A 17,297-nucleotide genomic window follows, 5' to 3' on the forward strand; every position below is an offset into this window, starting at 1 on the left:
CTTGTTCTCACCCAAAAAAAACATAGCGCATCCAACAAGAACCAAAGCCTTGTCCATTTTTTAAGCAGTAATGAAAAAATCATGGATCATTTATATATATAAATTTATTAGAAAGGGTGTCCACAAACATACAGTGGACATATAGTGTAGGTACTGTGGCTTGACTTTTGACTGTGGTCATGAATTGCCATCCAGCACAAGCTTCTTAAGCCAATGCATCTTTAGCTTTTCTTAGCTTTGTTCATAATGCACGCTAATGTGGATCACCGGGTCTCTCGATTTTCTGAAGTGATAGGTTTGTCTAAATGTGGCTGAACCCAAACAAACTCCAGCACTGATACACTGGTTCTGGAGCACAATGACGAAAGCGGCGCAGTAATCTTCCATTAAATCTCTGAACTCGCAGAGTGGAATTTAATCCCCTTTTCCCCGCAGGCCAATGGGAGAGGGCTTATAAACCTTTACTGTCTGCTAAACATGCTCTTCTTGCCTTTTCCCCTCTCTATTACAGCAGTTCACTAGAACACAATAAACGCTGATTCCCTTTTATCTCTTTATATGTAACACAACCCTTTGTAATATTCAACTCCTATTTGTTGACTCCTAGGATGAGTTATTGGTCATTACAGTGATGCATTTACACAAAAGACTCCTTTTCCCAGAATTCTAACTGAGCCACCCCCCCCCCCCACCCTCCACCTTCCATTATAAGGCTGCATTATTCAGTAGAGATTGATCGCTGGGGCCTCGGCGTTGCTCGGATGTAATAAATAAACAAATAAACACACTTTATGGAAATTTGCTTGGTTGCGCAACATGTTGGCAAACACAACAGAGGGCATCGATCCATCTGAAGGCTCTGGAAATGCGGTACGAATGAGGTAGGACTGTATTATTGGGATACAGTCCTACCATAGGGCACAGACACTCCCTCCAACTGACTCACTCTTACTGCCTATCCACCAACACTTCAGTGTGGATCTCGGCGCTGCATAATTAACAATCTGTCCATGGGTTCCTTTTGTTCTTTGTCAGAAAAGAAGGAGGAAAGCAGTGCTTTTATGAGACCGTTTTCTGGTTCTGACTGAAGTTCTGCTCGGCTCCTCAAATGATGCTTTAAAAAAAATACTGGGTTTAAGAAGGAAGAAGAAGAAAGTCCTCTTTTACAGACATCGCTCAGCAGTACAGTGAAATTTAGCCTCCATGTTTAATCCATCTGTAGCACTGAAACCCAGTCTAGTGAGCAGTCGGAGCACACACACTGGGACAGTGACCTTCACACCTTGCTCTTGGAGAGCTATCCTCCTTCAGGTTGCAACGTTAACCCAAATTTATTGACTCTGTTCAGCCAATCAAGGAGGTCTGAAGACAGTAATTAGTTGGATCAGATAGGGAACCACTTTTGGTATACTGGATAATGCCCCTTGGCACCATGCTGCCTAATAATGCCAGGCGTGGGATAGAGAGGGGTATGAAGCCCCCCAGCAATGAGCTGTGGAGCAGTGGAAGAACTGTGCTCTCTGGAATGATGGTGATGGAGCTCCATCCAGTACTTTTGGGATGAGCTGGAGATGATGAGATGGGATGATGATCATCCATCCAAAATCCTGACTTCACTAAAGATCTAGTAGAAAGCCACCTTCTCTTGACAGTAGAGACAGAGAAACTCTCTTAATACCCTTGATTTCAGAAGAAACAAAGAAAAAAGAGCAGGTGTCTCAATACTTTTGTCCTTTTAGGATATTTCTATTGTAATTTAACCAAGGTTGCCCTTGGATCAGACTGTACTTTATTATTATTATTATTATTATTATTATTATTATTATTATTATTATCGTTGTTGTTTTTCTTATTTTAATTTTTAATAATTTTGTTGTTTATGATGTAAAACTATATAATTTCTTTATTATATTCATTATTTTTCCTCTGGTCTCATGCGGATCTTCCACCGGGAATAGGCAGCCCCTGGCTTTTGGGTGTTGTGAGTGAGTTCACGCTCATTAAATAACAAACATTCCTAAGAACTAGTTAACGTTATTAGCCTTACGAGGATTTTGGGAAACTCACCCACACTGTAATGTGTCCCATGCTTCAGGAAATTTGAACCCGGCTCATGATGTGAACCAGTGACTCCTGATTTAGTGCTACTGGCTCTCAGTCAAAGCCACTGCGGCAGAATTTCAGTGTCTACAAGTTGCATGCGATAATCAAAACACGGCACATATTCTATCGACCAATGTTTCCGCTGGTAAAATGCTAACTCCCTGATTGGGCCGAGGTCCTTGACTTGCATTTGCATCAGAAAGGTATAGCCTGCCGCTGATATTCAGACGAATAAATGAATTCATCAATGTAGGACTATAGCAATTTCCAAATGCCATTGTCAACATCAGCGCTCTAATCAATCTGATAACGAAAGGTCACCGATGCTGCAGAAGTAGGAGGTGCGGGCTTACGCCGTCCACGGTCGTTCATTACGCTTAATCAATGCGGACCTTTCCTCGTTCTGCTCTGATCTGGGTAGCATTGGAACGTAGCATTGCTAAGGTGACCCACTGAGAGCCGCTCTTCCTCCGTTTTGGAGGATTCCTGTGGAACAGATTTGCAATTTATTAGATGGTGTTAACCAAACGCTGCCTCCACGCTAAACTAATCTGGACATAAACGGAGCGAAAGGCATCACCAGCCTCGAAGAGACTCCTCATTGCTTATTTTAGCGCTGTGGTTGGATTGTCAGTTGTCAATATTAAAGGATTTTATTCCAAGTCATTGTGGAGCATTTCTATTGGTCTATTCATAAAAGACCACTGCCAGTTTCACATTATAGATGAAAAGTGAAAAATGGCCAAAAATGGAGATACAAGGTTTTTACCTGGCCCCTATATTAATATAGAAGACTGTGCTGTAATGACAGTGACTTCACTGGTTTCCTTCTTACAGTTATTACAGTGATTACAGTTTCTGATCAAATTTCAAAATTGAAATTAAATGGCATATATATATATATATTAACTTGAACGTCTTTACAAATGTTTTTTTTTTCTTTTTAACGATTCTTTATAGACTATATTTACATTTAAGGTGTTTATCAGATACTCAGAGCGACTTACAGAAGAGTAATAATAATAATAATAATAATAATAATCTGACTTATTACTATTTTCTCAGAAAACTTGTTTGTAGAGGCTAGAGTCCAAAAGATCCCTCTAATCTTAGACTCTACTAAATACAGAAGTCAGTATGGAGACCCCAAAACTCCACACACTCTACACTCCGCACACTCTTGCGTTGGACTCTGCTGTTCGGACACCCAGGGGAAGTTCGCTCCACGTCTTTGGTATATAATAGATATATAATATATAATAGAATATAATAGATAGATGTAACACCTTGATTTTTAACATCTCTGTCCCTTTTTTGAGAGTAAAGAAAATGAAGTGTTGTATATGGATCATGTAGAAGATTCAGGTTCTCTGTTTCTTTCTTTATGTGTTTTCACCCTGTACTTCAGATGTTCTGCTCGGTCTAACAGTGTCCTGTGAGATTTTCATGGAGGTGAGGGTAAAAAGTTGTGGTGAAGCTGATCACTCTGCTTTTATGTGTTGGACGACTTTAGTGCAGCAGTGTGTTCGAAGGGTTAAAGCGTCAGCACACAGGAGCCCCGTAAAAAAGAAACACACAGGCCGGTCAGCATCGCCACGGGACAGACGCCGTAAAAAGCAGCCGGCGCATTGTCCTGACCGTACATTAAAGTGACCCTGCGCTGCGAGCGCCAGCGTTGCCGATCACTTTAATTCAGCATAAGGCGTGCAGATGGTCCCCCCTCAGGTCCTCCTCCTCTATGCAAAACTGCTGATTTAAGTGGCCCGTCACGCTTAATTAATAGCGCCATCCGAAGCCGCGCTAGACTGATATACGCCGCCGTGTGCTTTTCCACGCCAGCGGCCTCGTTCGCACAGTGCCCTCCTCCCTCTACCCCTGCTTAACGTTTTTCCCCGACCCACCCGGTGCAAAGAACTCGGACTGCTCTCAAACCCACCAGATCAGTGACGGAGGTCTTGGTGAGAGCGGTGGTCCGCCCACTTTGAGAACCCCTGCCCCATTCCTTTCTGACCACGGGCCTGGCTGGTGCATTAGTGGAAACGTGCACTACTGAAGCCAGGGGCCGAGGCAGCAAAGAACAGAGGAGATCAAGGGCAGAGAGAGAGCGAGAGAGAGAGAGCCCTTATAGCTTATCTATTAACCTCACGACTCATTAATCAGTAAATACCATAGAAATGCCACCCTGAGGAACCATGTCTGTAGAACCTCCATATAGTGTTAAGGTTCTACACCACTTTAACAGGCCTGTCCATCTTTCTGACATTTGTAGACTTGCAGACTTTGTATCCATAAAGTCCACTTATTAAAATTTGTGTGGGTTTATGTGCCAAAAATGTGCCATCATAATTCAGTTTCATAGAGATTACTTACTTAGATGAATGTATGCAAATGCGTTCTGTGCATATTGGCTGCCCTGTATAGTGCCTGAGTCCAGCCTGAAACACCTATTGTAGCTTCAGTTTGAATGGCTGAGCTAAATGACTGTAGACTATATATATTATTATATATATAATAGGGGTGTACCGGTACTTGTATTCATACTGAACCATCACGGTACAGGGTCACGGTTCAGTGCATAGGGTTGCATAGGGTGCGGTGCGCACTATTAGGGTAAATACGGTTATATATATATATATATATATATATATATTAGGGGTGTAAAAGGTAAAGGTACTCCATAAAGGTACTCCACACCGTCACGGTTCAGTGCATAGGGTCGCATGGAGATTACACGGTGCGCACTATTAGGGTAAATACGGTAAATATGGTTATATATATATTAGGGGTGTAACAGTACTTGTAACGGTACTTCATACCGAACCATCACGGTACGAGGTCTTGGTTCAGTGCATAGGGTCGCACAGAGATTACACGGTGCGCACTATTAGGGTAAATACAGTTATATATATATATATATAAGGGGTGTAAAAGATAAAGGTACTTCATGAAGGTACTTCATGAAGATACTCCGTAAAGGTACTTCATACCCAACCATCACGGTACGGGGTCACGGTTCAGAGCATAGGGTCGCACGGAGATTACACGGTGCGCACTGTTAGGGTAAATGCGGTAATTTCACAAGCACGCGTGTCACCTAGAGACCTGTAAACTGTAGGCATCTGGTTTTGCATGGTATTGTGGGACCAGTAGTGGTTTAGCAGTGTTGCTATGGTAACAGTAGTCTTGTTTGCATCCACCACCACCATCCCCTCTGCCCCTCCTCGGCCTCCTCCTCTCAGGAGCTGGTGTTTACCTCTCTTTACTCTTTACGTGTGTCTCACTGTTATTACGTATTTCACCCAAATCCAATGTCTTTAATACAGCTGAGGAAACCGTGGCGGGTCGGGGTGTGTGTGCTAGCTAGCATGCTTGTACACTGTACTGCTTCATTAACACACTACAGGCTGCACTAGATGGAACAAACTGTAACTTCCACGACTGTCTGTTCAGATTTAATATAAAAAAATCTGATTTTAGGATTTAGGCTAAGCTCTAAGCACATTAATAACCCTGTCTCTCAGCAGTGAGAGAGTTCTACTGTAGAAGCTCCAGATCTCATCAGAACAGATGCCGCTGTAGTGTACTCCAACGTCGAGCTCAGAGTGATCGGTGAGCTGCAGTGCCTCTGCTCACTTTCTCTATCTGATACATCCTGAAATAAAAAAGCCTGTACCGGTAAGCCCTGCGACCTTCTCAAGTTTGTACAATGGTCATTAGTGGACAAAAGTATTGGGACACATGCGCAATTAGAGGGTATTAAACAGAGCTGATCCTGCTTTTGTTGGAGTGACTGTTTCTACTGTCCAGGGAAGAAGACTTTCTACTAGATTTTGGAGGAGAAGCATTGCTGTGAGGATTTGATTGCATTCAGCAACAAGAGCCTTAGTGAGGTCAGATGTTGGATGATGATGATCACCACCCCACGTCATCATCCACAACTGCCCGACTCACCCCATCCCAAAAGTACTGGATGGAGCTCCATTCCAGAGAACACAGTTCCTCCACTGCTCCACAGTTCCAGATCTCATCAGAACAGATACAGCTGAACATAAATCCAGTAAAAAGGAGAAACAAGAGCTTCTCATTCTGAAGAAAGTAGTGAGATCTTGTCGGTGAGCGAGTCTGAAGAACAGAGCTCGGTTCCTCCAGGGTTCTTCTGGACGCCAGACCCCAGTCCAGCCAGCACATCGTGGAGGATGTGTTCAACTCCATCAGCAGCAGCAGCCGCAGCAGCAGCAGCTCACCTGATTTACCATCATTAAGCCCTGATGTGTTTCACTGCTGCTGAAAACATGACCAGACTGTTGGGTTATGGTGTGTGTCATGCAGTTCTGAGAGTAAGGAGTGGAATGGGAGATGGTGGCACTGTAAAACAGTAGTTTTCAGACTGGAAACCATTAAAAACCATCACTGAGGAAGGAGCTTTGTGTGTTTCTGGTGCACTTGGGCTGAGAAATGTGATTTATTCATGTGTAATTATTCCTGAGACAGACGTTCGTCAGACACGTGTGGGCAGGACTGATACGGGGGACACGTTCTTGAGATAGCCCCACAGTTCACAGCATATTAGAGGTGTCATAAAACTGTCAGCTTAAAGATATAAGCCTGGCTTACCTTCTCCTCTCCTCCTCCCGTACCCCCCCCCCCCCCCCCTCGCTGACTCTCTTATTGAAACAGAGCTTCAGCTTTGCTTAGCAAACAAACAGTGTACGGCCGTATTTCCACATCATAAACATACAGATTTATTACTGTCGTTTCCTCCCAGCCTGCCCTCCACCTTCATCCCCTCTGTCTACACCCCCCTCCTTGCTTCCTCCATTAGCAACAAACGTCCAGATTTATGGATGGCCGCGTCCATCAGCCTACAGACATAATTCACGCTCCCGGACGGCGAGCGCTTTTATGCAGATTAGCAATCTCAGTAAAAGACTCTTAACGGAGATACTTGTCTTTGTATTGCAGGAGAGGGTGCAGGTGGTTAATGGGGCCCTGTCCATCAGTCACTTGGCGCTGTCCGACGCTGGAATTTACCAATGCGTGGCTGGGAACAAGTACGGGGAGGTGTACTCCAACGCCGAGCTCAGAGTGATCGGTAAGCTGCAGTGCCTCTGCTCACTTTCCTTATCTGATACATCCTGAAATTAAAAAGCCTGTACCGGTAAGCTGGTAAAATTAATGGACAAAAGTATCGGGACACATGCTTTAATTAGTGGGCATTAAACAGAGCTAATCCTGCTTTTGTTGGAGTGACTGTTTCTACTTTTGTAGACTGTTTAGCCTTAGTGAGGTCAGGATGTTGGATGATGATGATGATCACCATCCCACCTCATCATCCACAACTGCCCGACTCACCCCATCCCAAAAGTACTGGATGGAGCTCCACCACTATCCTCATTTCAGAGAACACTTGCTTTATACCCCTCTACTAGCCCATGCCCTTATTAGGCAACATGATTATCTGCTCCAGAGAGTCCTATTCTATTGGCAGCACTTCTTCTCTACAGGGCCTAGACAATCTGTGTGTGTGTGCTTTTGCACATACGTACATGTCCATACAACGGGTGCAGCTTAAAGTAGCTAATTGCATTAGCAATTAAGGGATGTATACCTCCTATCACAGAGCCACGCTGGAGTTCAGTGAGCTCTTTAGAAGCAGCCATTCTTTCACTAATGTGTGGCATGGCATGGGGGGCTCTAGACACCTTATACAGTGCATACAGTTATTAATGTAAGAGGTGTGTCCCAATACTTTTGTCCAAAGAGTGTATCTTATAGTGTAGAGCACTACTGTGTGTGTGTGTTTGTGGTAGTAGAAAGCAAATATATATATATATATATGTGTGTGTGTGTGTGTGTGTGTGTGTGGCATTGTCATATTTATGGCCTCTCATCATTACTGGAAGGTGACATTCTCTCCTCTCATGAATTCTCACCTCATTAAAGGACGTCTAATCTAATGTATTGTTGCGTTTGCGCCGTTCCCCCTGTTAGAAAACATAATTACGCTGGTGGCGGATGTGCCCAGATGCTCGCGCACCGCAATACCCACTCATCTTCTTCCACCCATTCATCCTCCTGCCTCCCTCCGTTTTTTCTGATTACTGTTTTTGTCGATCATCTCTACTAAAAAAATTCCAAAGCTAAATCGATGGGGTTACGGCGAGAGGGAAAATGGGTGGAACGTAATTGACGGATAGGTTCCTCACACACACTCACAGTAAATCAAGCAGCTTAAAAAAAAAAAGGTTCTGGGAGCCGGCAGAGAGCGGAAAACGAAAGGACGTGACATTTTCCCTTTGTTTTTCTTACCAAAGCAAATGAATGTGCCGTAATTAAGGTGTGTATATTTAGTTCAACCTCTGCTCCAACACCTCACACACACACACACACAAATACACACCCCCACATCTGTATCAGCTCCACCTTAAACTATCAGCTTCAGGATCATGCTGATGCTCCACTGACTGACTGGAACAGGTGGAGAACAGCGGCGTCTCCGTCATTCCCACTCCGGACCGGAGCGCTGCTGCTGCTACTGCACTATGGAGGTTTGGTGGTGGAGCTGCAGGAGGAGAACCTCTCTCCAGAACTGCTGTGTAACGCTGCAGAACCCATAGAGTCACATTAGTGTAGAATCCTGTAGTGTTACTCTACCACACTGTTACTTACATTTGTATTTTAATTGGCTTGCTGTTTTGGTGGTAAAAACACAATTTTGACAAAAGTATTGGGACACCTGCTCATTAATTTCGCACCGTTTCTTCCACTGTACGAAATTCAAGTGGAATTCCACTTTAGTATTAAGCCGGCTTTCGATTTATTCAACTGCACTATGTGGACAAAAGTATTGGGACACCTGCTCATTCTCTGTTTCTTCTGAAATCAAGGATATTAAGAAAAGAGCTGATCCTGCTTTTGTTGGAGTAACTGTCTCTACTATCCAGGGGAGAAGGTATTCTACTAGATTTTGGAGGAGGAGCGTTGCTGTGAGGATTTGGGGCAGGATGTTGGATGGTAACCACCCCAGCTCATCCCAAAAGTACTGGATGGAGCTCCACCACCATCATTCCAGAGAGCTCTTCCACTGCTCCACAGCTTCTCAATGCTGGGGGGCTTTATACCCCTCTACTAGCCCACACTTGGCATTATAAGGCAGCATGGTGCCAATAGGTTCATGATGTTTATCTACTCCAGAGTAGAAGGGGTGTCCACAAACATTTGGACATTTGATGTAGCTTATTGTTGTGGAATGTGGGTGGACAGCAGGAGAGAGGGCTAAAAAAACCGGGAGAGTCGACAGGTGTGGTGGTGATTAGTGAATAATGCTAACACCGCTAGCGCCCTCTGGTGTGAGGGTCTGGTGAGGGTGATTTGTAGGGTTTGTGCCGCGTCTCATTCTAACACCCCTCTCTCCTCTGCTTTCAGCCGTGGCTCCGGATTTCAGGGGCAACCAGCTGAGGGGTCACACTCTGGTGAAGGAAGGAGGTGATGTGCTGATCGAGTGCAGGCCCAAGATGTCTCCCTGGGGAACGATCACCTGGAGGAAAGGCAACGAGGCTCTGAGAGAGAGCAGCAGGTACTTCAGCCCCTCAGCGCTGAGTCTTTCTCCTGTGTGGAGCTGTGAGAGCGCCGCTGAGTCTGAGCTGATAACACCGCTCCACACACAGCCTCTGTGGTTTAATGTCACTGTTGTGTAATTTCTGTTATTATTCACAGCAGCTAAAGCTCTGAGCTACACCGTTCAGTGTGTTCAGTGTGTTCAGTGTGTTCAGGGTGTTCAGGGTGTTCAGGGTGTTCAGGGCGTGTTGGTGGACTAGGCCATCAGATTACCTCAAGTGAGCATCTGAATTTGTTTTCTTTTATTTTTCCTTTCCATTATTATTATTATTATTATTATTATTATTATTATTATTATTATTTATTTCTCTTATTTACTTTTTTCTTTTTCTTTATTTATTTATTTTCTTTTCGTTTTTCATGTTTTTGTTTGTTTGTTTTTTCTTTCTTTTTCTTTTTTATTTGTTTATCTTTTTATATATTTTTTCTTTATTATTTATTATGATATATTATTGTTTCTCTCTTTCATTCTGTCTTTCTTTATTTTTTAGTTTTATTCGTTTTGTTTTTTTTCTTTATTTTTCTATTTTATTTATTTATCTTTATTTCTTTTGTTTTTTTCCTTTATTATTTCTTTCTTTCTTCCTTTCTTTTTTCTTTATTATTTCTTTTTCTTTGCTATTTACCTTTTCCATTTCTTTTTTTTCTTTTTTGTTCCTCTCTTTCTTTCTATCTTTCTTTCTTTATTTTTTATTTTATTTTTTTAAGGTTTACCTGTTTTGTTTGTTATTTGTTTTTCTTACTGTTCCTTCATTATTTCTTTTGTTTTTTTCTTTCTTTTTCTTTGTTGTTTCTCTTTTTATTTACTTATTTGTTCATGTTTTTCTGTTTCTTTCTTTCTTTCTTTTCTTTCATTTCCTTTATTATTTCCTATTCTTTCTTTCTTGTTTTTATTTGGTCTTTGTTTCTTTTTTTCTTTCATTTTTTCTCCTTTCATGAATGGCTAATAGTGTGGTATATATGTGCAGAACCCCTGATGGAGAGAGTGTGTGTGCTAATTGTCCTCCGTAGTGTAGGTGTGCGCTCAGACAGAGTGTTAATCAGCCTCGCTCTGTGGCCTCAGCAGGGGGCGCGGTCCTTATCAACCGGGCCCACTGCGAGTTAAAGACTGGCAGGTAGGCCAGCCGCGGCGCAGAGGGAGAGCAGGGCACCTCAACAGGGTTACATCTAACCACACTGAGGCCTGGATATGTGTATGTGTGTGTGTGTGCGTGTGTGTAGGTATGTGTGGGTGTGACAGGGAGAGGGAGTACAGCACGGCTGCCCATCGTTTACATATCCAAAGTTGGTGTTGGTGCTCGTCAAACAAAGTGGCTGTGTGTGTTTGCATGGAGGTTTTGCTGCTGGCGTCCTTCAGCTGTTCTGTTTTATGCTGTGTGTGTGTGTGTGTGTGTGTGTGTGTGTGTGTGTGTGTACACCCTAAAGGAACAAAACACTCCACCGCATTCACCACACTCACCTTACACTCCCTCTGAAGTGCTGTCTTATCACCGAACTCAAGTTTCTCTTTTAGTGTCTTTTGTCCAGTTCAGCCGCTGTCCTCCTTTACTGTCCATCACGTCTTCATTGTCTTCACCTCGTCTCTCTTAGTGGTCGTTAAGTTGCTCAGCCTGCCTCGCTAATGCTTTTGTCACTGAATGCAATCAAATCCTCACCACAATGTTCATACAAAATCTAGTATAAATCTAGTCTTCGTCCCTGGACTGTAGAGACAGGTACTCCGCCTCTTTTTAATCCACTGATTTTAAAAGAAATAACAAATGAGCAGGTGTCCCAATACTTTTGTCCATATAGTAATCCTACTCAACCGTGAGAACCGTTGTTGGCTTTACTGAAAAGTGGAAAACTGTGAACATCTACCTTGAAAGCACGGCCTGAATCTGATCTTCACTCATTTCCATCTTCTACACAGTTGAGCTCCTTACCGTGGAAAGGTCTGATCCTGAGACACACACATCACTCAGACACTGAAATGAGTCTGTGCAGCGCTGTCTGATCTCACTCTGCTGTCTGCTCGCCCGACCTGCTGATTATTCTCTCTCCGGTAGGCTGTTTATAGACTCGGCTGGAAGTGTGTTATGGCTTCTCCTGGAGGTGGTGTTTGTTCACTATCAGTGACAAAGAACGTCTCAGATGTTCTTCACTCACACGCTGAGTGGCGGTAGGTGTGTGTGTGAAGCGTGCCTCTCCTCTTTTTTTCTGGTGGAGGGCCTCAAACAGGGACTCGATCTGAAGAATGAGATGATGTGAGAGAAGACCCCTCACCGCTCCTCCAGTGATGGAGTGAGCTGATTTTGAACCCCATTGAGAGCCTGAGGGACTGTGTGGTAGGAAATGTATGGAGGAAAAGTCAAGTCAAATTTATTTGTATGGCTTTTTACAACTGTTGTCGTCACAAAGCAGCTTTGCATAATTAGTAATTAGTAAAATACAGAAAAAAAGAAGGATTCAGGACCTCCAGTGAGCCCCAACGGCGACAGTGGCAAGGAGAACCTCCCTCAGAGCTGGAGGAAGAAACCTTGGGAGGAACCAAGACTCACAAGGGGGACCCGACCCGTCCTCCTCTGATCAGAACTATTTATAAATTATTGATAAAAGTCACCAAACCATCTAAACTGTTAAACTGCTCTGATCATAATGATAATATAATAATAATGGTGTAGATAATTAATAGAGGTGATATTAATAGTGCAGATAGTTAAGAGTCCATTTAGGTTTGAACATGGTCATGGATGGATGGTGGTGGGTGGGGGGCCTGCTGGTCGGACTGGTAGGTGGCAGCTGGTCTGACGCAGGTAGAGGGGACCTCAGCGGGCAGGTCTGTATTTATATAAATATTTGTACATATAGGATAATAAAGCTATGTACACATTGTCAGGGACAAGTATATCACTTTGGTTGGTTGAAAAAGCCTATTTACCACCCTGTTATTTTACCTCAGAATAAAACACACTGATTTCCCTTTCATAATGGCCTTTGAAAAACCAAGCTCTGCTCTCATTGGCTGGTTTACATTACTGCAATAGCTCACAACAGTCACATAGCATCGCCTAGATTAGCATGGTATTCAACATTGTAATTATTTTGTAATTATTTTGGAATTATATGTAAGTCTTACCGAATAGTCTGGCTGTCCCCTCAGTGTCCCTTCAGCATGATATCTGGTTAGCTGTCTGAAGAGATTATAAGGTTACCTTGTAGCCAACATCTACCTACTACTCTCGTTCTTGCGAGGCACTGTGACTTCCCCTGCTGAGGTGAGTTTAGCTCCAGCAGTTTGGTTCCGCTGAGGGAGTCCAGTTTGTTTTTAAGGGATTTGTCAAAGGAGAGAAAGGATAGCTAGCGTTAGCTTTTAGCCTAGCGCTGATCCTCATTTGCTCCCCCAGCTTTAAATTTGTGGCATGCCTGAGGCCTGGTTCCTGTAGCTGCTCTCTAGTATCAACAACACCATATTGAATAGAGCTTTTTCGAGTGGGCGGGGTTTATGTAAATAAAACAAGCCAAGACTGTGATGTAATAGTTTTGGGGTTTTAGAATTGGCCCGTTTGCCAGCTCTGCTTTGGTTCTGCTGTTTGAGGGTTAAAAATGACAGGGTTTTTATGGGACAGCAACAATAATAAACCTGCAGCAGTGCAGTTCAGCTCAGTGAGTCTCAGTGTAAAAGTGCAGGTAATTGTTGCGGCTGACAGCTGACAAGTGATTTGAAGCTGACGGTGTTAGAGCGTTCAAAACTGAGAGGCATGTACCAGCAGTATGAAGTCGTACTGTATTTCACAACACTGGAAAAGGGATATTTTAGTCTACAAAACAAACAATCAAAAGCCATCAGTTCGTGCACTTATCAAAAATGAAGAGATTTCACTGCAGAGTATTAATTATTAATAACTGGAAGCCGACTCTCAAGGGAGCGGCAGGTCAATCAGACTGGATCACAGTCAATTACAGACACAGTCTGAAAGACTCAAGAAAAAAATGGCAAATCACCAGTCCTGAGAGTCACATCACACAGTAACTAGGGGCTGTGAGTGGTCCAGAGTATGACCCGAGAATCGCTGGTTCGAATCCTGACTCATGCTGCCTGCCGTCACCCTTTTCCTTGGTTCTCCCTCTCTCTCTCTGCCCACAACACTTCACGTGATGCTGGCTGGCATGGACGTTGCATTGGTGCATCGGCGGCAGTTGGCTGGTTGTGCATCCAAACCCACCAGAGTGGGAGTTTGGTGGGTTTGGTGTGAAACTGGTTCTAGATAACCTCACCCAATCAGAACTCTCCATAGTAGAGGTGAAGGGAAGCAGACATCTGAAGCTCTAATAAAAGCTCCTCACAGAAAGTTCTTCACCTAATGGTGATGAAGAGGCGATGAAGACTACACAAGTCTTCTGAGTTTTATATAGAATGATGATGATGATGATGATGAAGGTAAAATAGTGGAGAATCTGAACTAATGCAGTTTTCTTTAGGGACTACTTTCTGTAGCTGCACTACACCCTGCAGCATGTATCCCTCCACCATTTTAATGATCTGGTTCTAAAAGCAGGTTCTAGAGCCGAACTCTTCTCAGAACTCTGGTAGAACAGTGTCTCAGGCATCAGGCAGCGTCTTCATCACCATTAGGTGAAGAACTTTCTGTGAGGAGCTTCAGTTTATTAGAGCTTCAGACGTCTGCTTCCCCTCACCTCCACTGTAGAACTCCAGCTCTGATTGGGGGGGGGGGGGGGGGGGTTATCTAGAACCAGTTTCACACCAAACTATCTATATAATATAATATAATATGTAAATATTTTACAATCTATATAATATAAATATAAAATAGATTATATTATATTTACATATTATAAATCTATATAATATGTAAATGAGCATACCTCAGATAATATTTGTTGGAGTATCAGCAGAAAAAATGAAATCTCAGAATGTGTCTCCCCGTCAAGACTGACAGGGCAGATCAAACACAAGCATCAAAACGAATAAGAGACAAAAAATACAACCCACAATTCCTCAACCAGCACGAGTCCAGGCTCTGCTGTCACTCAGTGACCGCTGCTGTCACCCGCAATCATGCCCAACAAAACTGTGGTGAAAAAGCCAGAAACGTCAACACTCCCATAATCCCGTCCTGACCACAAGACAGCTGATTGGGTGACCACTGTTTTTTTCTGCTTATGCTTTTATCAGGCTTATAATTATTTATTCCCCTGCAGTCAAAAGCCTGTTGAGCCCCTCACAGCACCATCCATCTGCAGAGCCAATGGTTTTAGATGTGGTGCCCCCTCATGTGGTCAGAATCAGGGTGACCTGGCCTCTCTGTTTGTGAAAGTAGGGATTACACAGCCAGTTAAAGCTTCATTATTCATAGTTATTACTTTGGTTGGTAGATCACTGGCACAGAAATACAAAACAAATATATTCTATATGAATGCACCTTCAATAGGTAAATAATGATGATGGATAATATTTTTATTGGATTATATTTAATACAGTTTTCATCTAAACTGGTAACATTTGATGTAGTGGAATATATATATCAGAAACCTGAGACCGTCTTCAACAGTGTGTAACACTGTGATTCAGTTCTAGTAATATTGAATTTCTTTATTTGTCAATATGAATTATTATTTAAATTATTATTCTAATATTAAAATAAACACAATATGTGTACATTTGCTGAAAATTAGACAAAATAGAAAAAGCACCCCAACTTTTATGCAGTTCTCCAATCTGTTAAATTCAGTAAAGTAAAACAAAGTGTGTATTCAAACAGTGTATTCAAATAAAAATGAGGACACCCCAAAAAGAAAAACCTCTTTGATCTTCATGTGATCAGCACTGAGAGATGGAAGTAATCTAACTAAACTTGAATCATCATTTATAAAATAGAATAAATATAAATTAAATGTAATTTCCATGGGAGGAAAGGTTCAACCCCCCCCCCCCACATTTATTACTACATGTGTACACATGCATTTCTGGGCAAGCTGAGAGCTTCAGAAGCTTGATCTGAAGGTAGAGCAGCATGTGGGCTGAGGTGGTAGAGTAATACTACAGGATTTTACACTAATATGACTCTATGGGTTCTGCAGTGTTACACAGCAGTTCTGGAGAGAGGTTCTCCTCCTGCACCACCAAACCTCCATAGTGCAGTAGCAGCAGCAGCGCTCTGGCCCGGAGTGGGAATGATGGAGACGCCGTTCTCCCTGTTCCAGTCAGTGGAGCATCAGCATGATCCTGAAGCTGCTGATTTAAGGTGGAACTGATACATAAAGTCTAAAGCCGATACAGTAGCACGTTTGCATGCTCTCAGTTTTCCTGCTCTCAGTTTTCCTGCTCACAGCAACATCAGCACCAGAACATCAACGCATCCGTAATCCGTAATTGGGCGACTGCAGACGGCCTTTATATTTATATATATAAACATCATCAGGGTTATTATTATTTATTTGGCATCAGCGGGCGGCGTGTCGGCTTTAAGCACTTCTCAGCGGCCGTTGGCTTTCTCAGAGATGCTCTCTGCCATCTCAGCTGCTTCCTTAAGCTGATGTCATCTAAAGCCTTTGTCCCGGCAGGACCCGTCTAGCAGGCACAAACGCCTCTCGCTCGCCCTCTCCTTCCTCTCCTGCAGCAGAAACGGAAAAAAGAGAAGAGAGGTGGGGAGGGCTGCTTGTGGTACTGCTATGAAGATGGATTACCCTGCCGGTGACACCGACTCCCCTCCTTCCAGCTCCGGCGAGGAGAGCTCGTGCAATTAAGGCAATTAATCTTCCACAAAAGGAGTTCACACCCCCCCCCCCCTTCTCCCCCAGCTTTGATCAGCTTCGGCTCTCAGACAGGTGTGTACACTTCACTCACGCGTGCTGATCTGCATAAAAAGAGAAGGACTGATTATTTATTAGTCTCTAGTGTCACATGTAGTTAATGAGAGTGGTGGCTTCCCCCCCTCTGTTCGCGGCGTTCGCGAGGCTGACGGAGCGTGGTGTCAAGTTCAGGAGGTAAACAGGGTTGGGGATGGGGAGTGGGGTGAAAGATCCAGAGTCAAACCTGAAGCCTCGTTCACACGGGCCTCTTTCATCCACACACTTTTAGTGGTTATTTTTAGAGGGGTTTTTTTTGGGGGGGGGGGTGCGTCATTCCCAAATTGTTCTCACACAAATGAAGGTGACTGATGTATGAATAGTAAGTGTGTGACTTTGGTTGGGGTGATAAATGCTCACATACCAATTAACAAGCCTATGTACCACCCTGTTATACTACCTTAGCAAGAAGCATGCAAGCTTATTTTCCTGAAAATAAATAAATAAATAAATAATTACGACAAGCTCTGCTCTGATTGGTGGGTTTATGGAATATATAGCATAGCATAATTATAGCATAGTTTTGAAACTGTAATAAAAACAAAACACAAAAAAACACTGTAATTATTCCTGAGTCTTACCGGGCTGAAGAGATCGTAGCCAATTAGCTTTCAGACTCGCTTCCCCCGGGGTTTGTCTTTCTCACGTCTTATTGGGTAAACAAATAAGCCGGAGTTTGTCCCTTTTGATGTGAATTTAGCTTCAGTTTGGTTCAGTTTACATTATTT

General features: G+C 43.2%; 1 protein-coding gene across 1 annotated transcript in view; it reads left to right on the forward strand.

Annotated features, from left to right (window-relative positions):
- cntn4 (contactin 4) overlaps positions 1 to 17,297 on the forward strand; it is a 259,500-nt gene that overhangs the window by 169,589 nt on the left and 72,614 nt on the right. The window contains exons 10-11 of the mRNA XM_072684921.1: positions 7,066 to 7,195; positions 9,529 to 9,679. Coding sequence (XP_072541022.1) covers positions 7,066 to 7,195; positions 9,529 to 9,679 — 281 coding nt within the window. The remainder of the gene's footprint in view (positions 1 to 7,065; positions 7,196 to 9,528; positions 9,680 to 17,297) is intronic.

This window comes from Salminus brasiliensis, chromosome 7 (genome assembly GCF_030463535.1).
Source record: "Salminus brasiliensis chromosome 7, fSalBra1.hap2, whole genome shotgun sequence".
Classification (NCBI taxonomy): domain Eukaryota; kingdom Metazoa; phylum Chordata; class Actinopteri; order Characiformes; family Bryconidae; genus Salminus; species Salminus brasiliensis.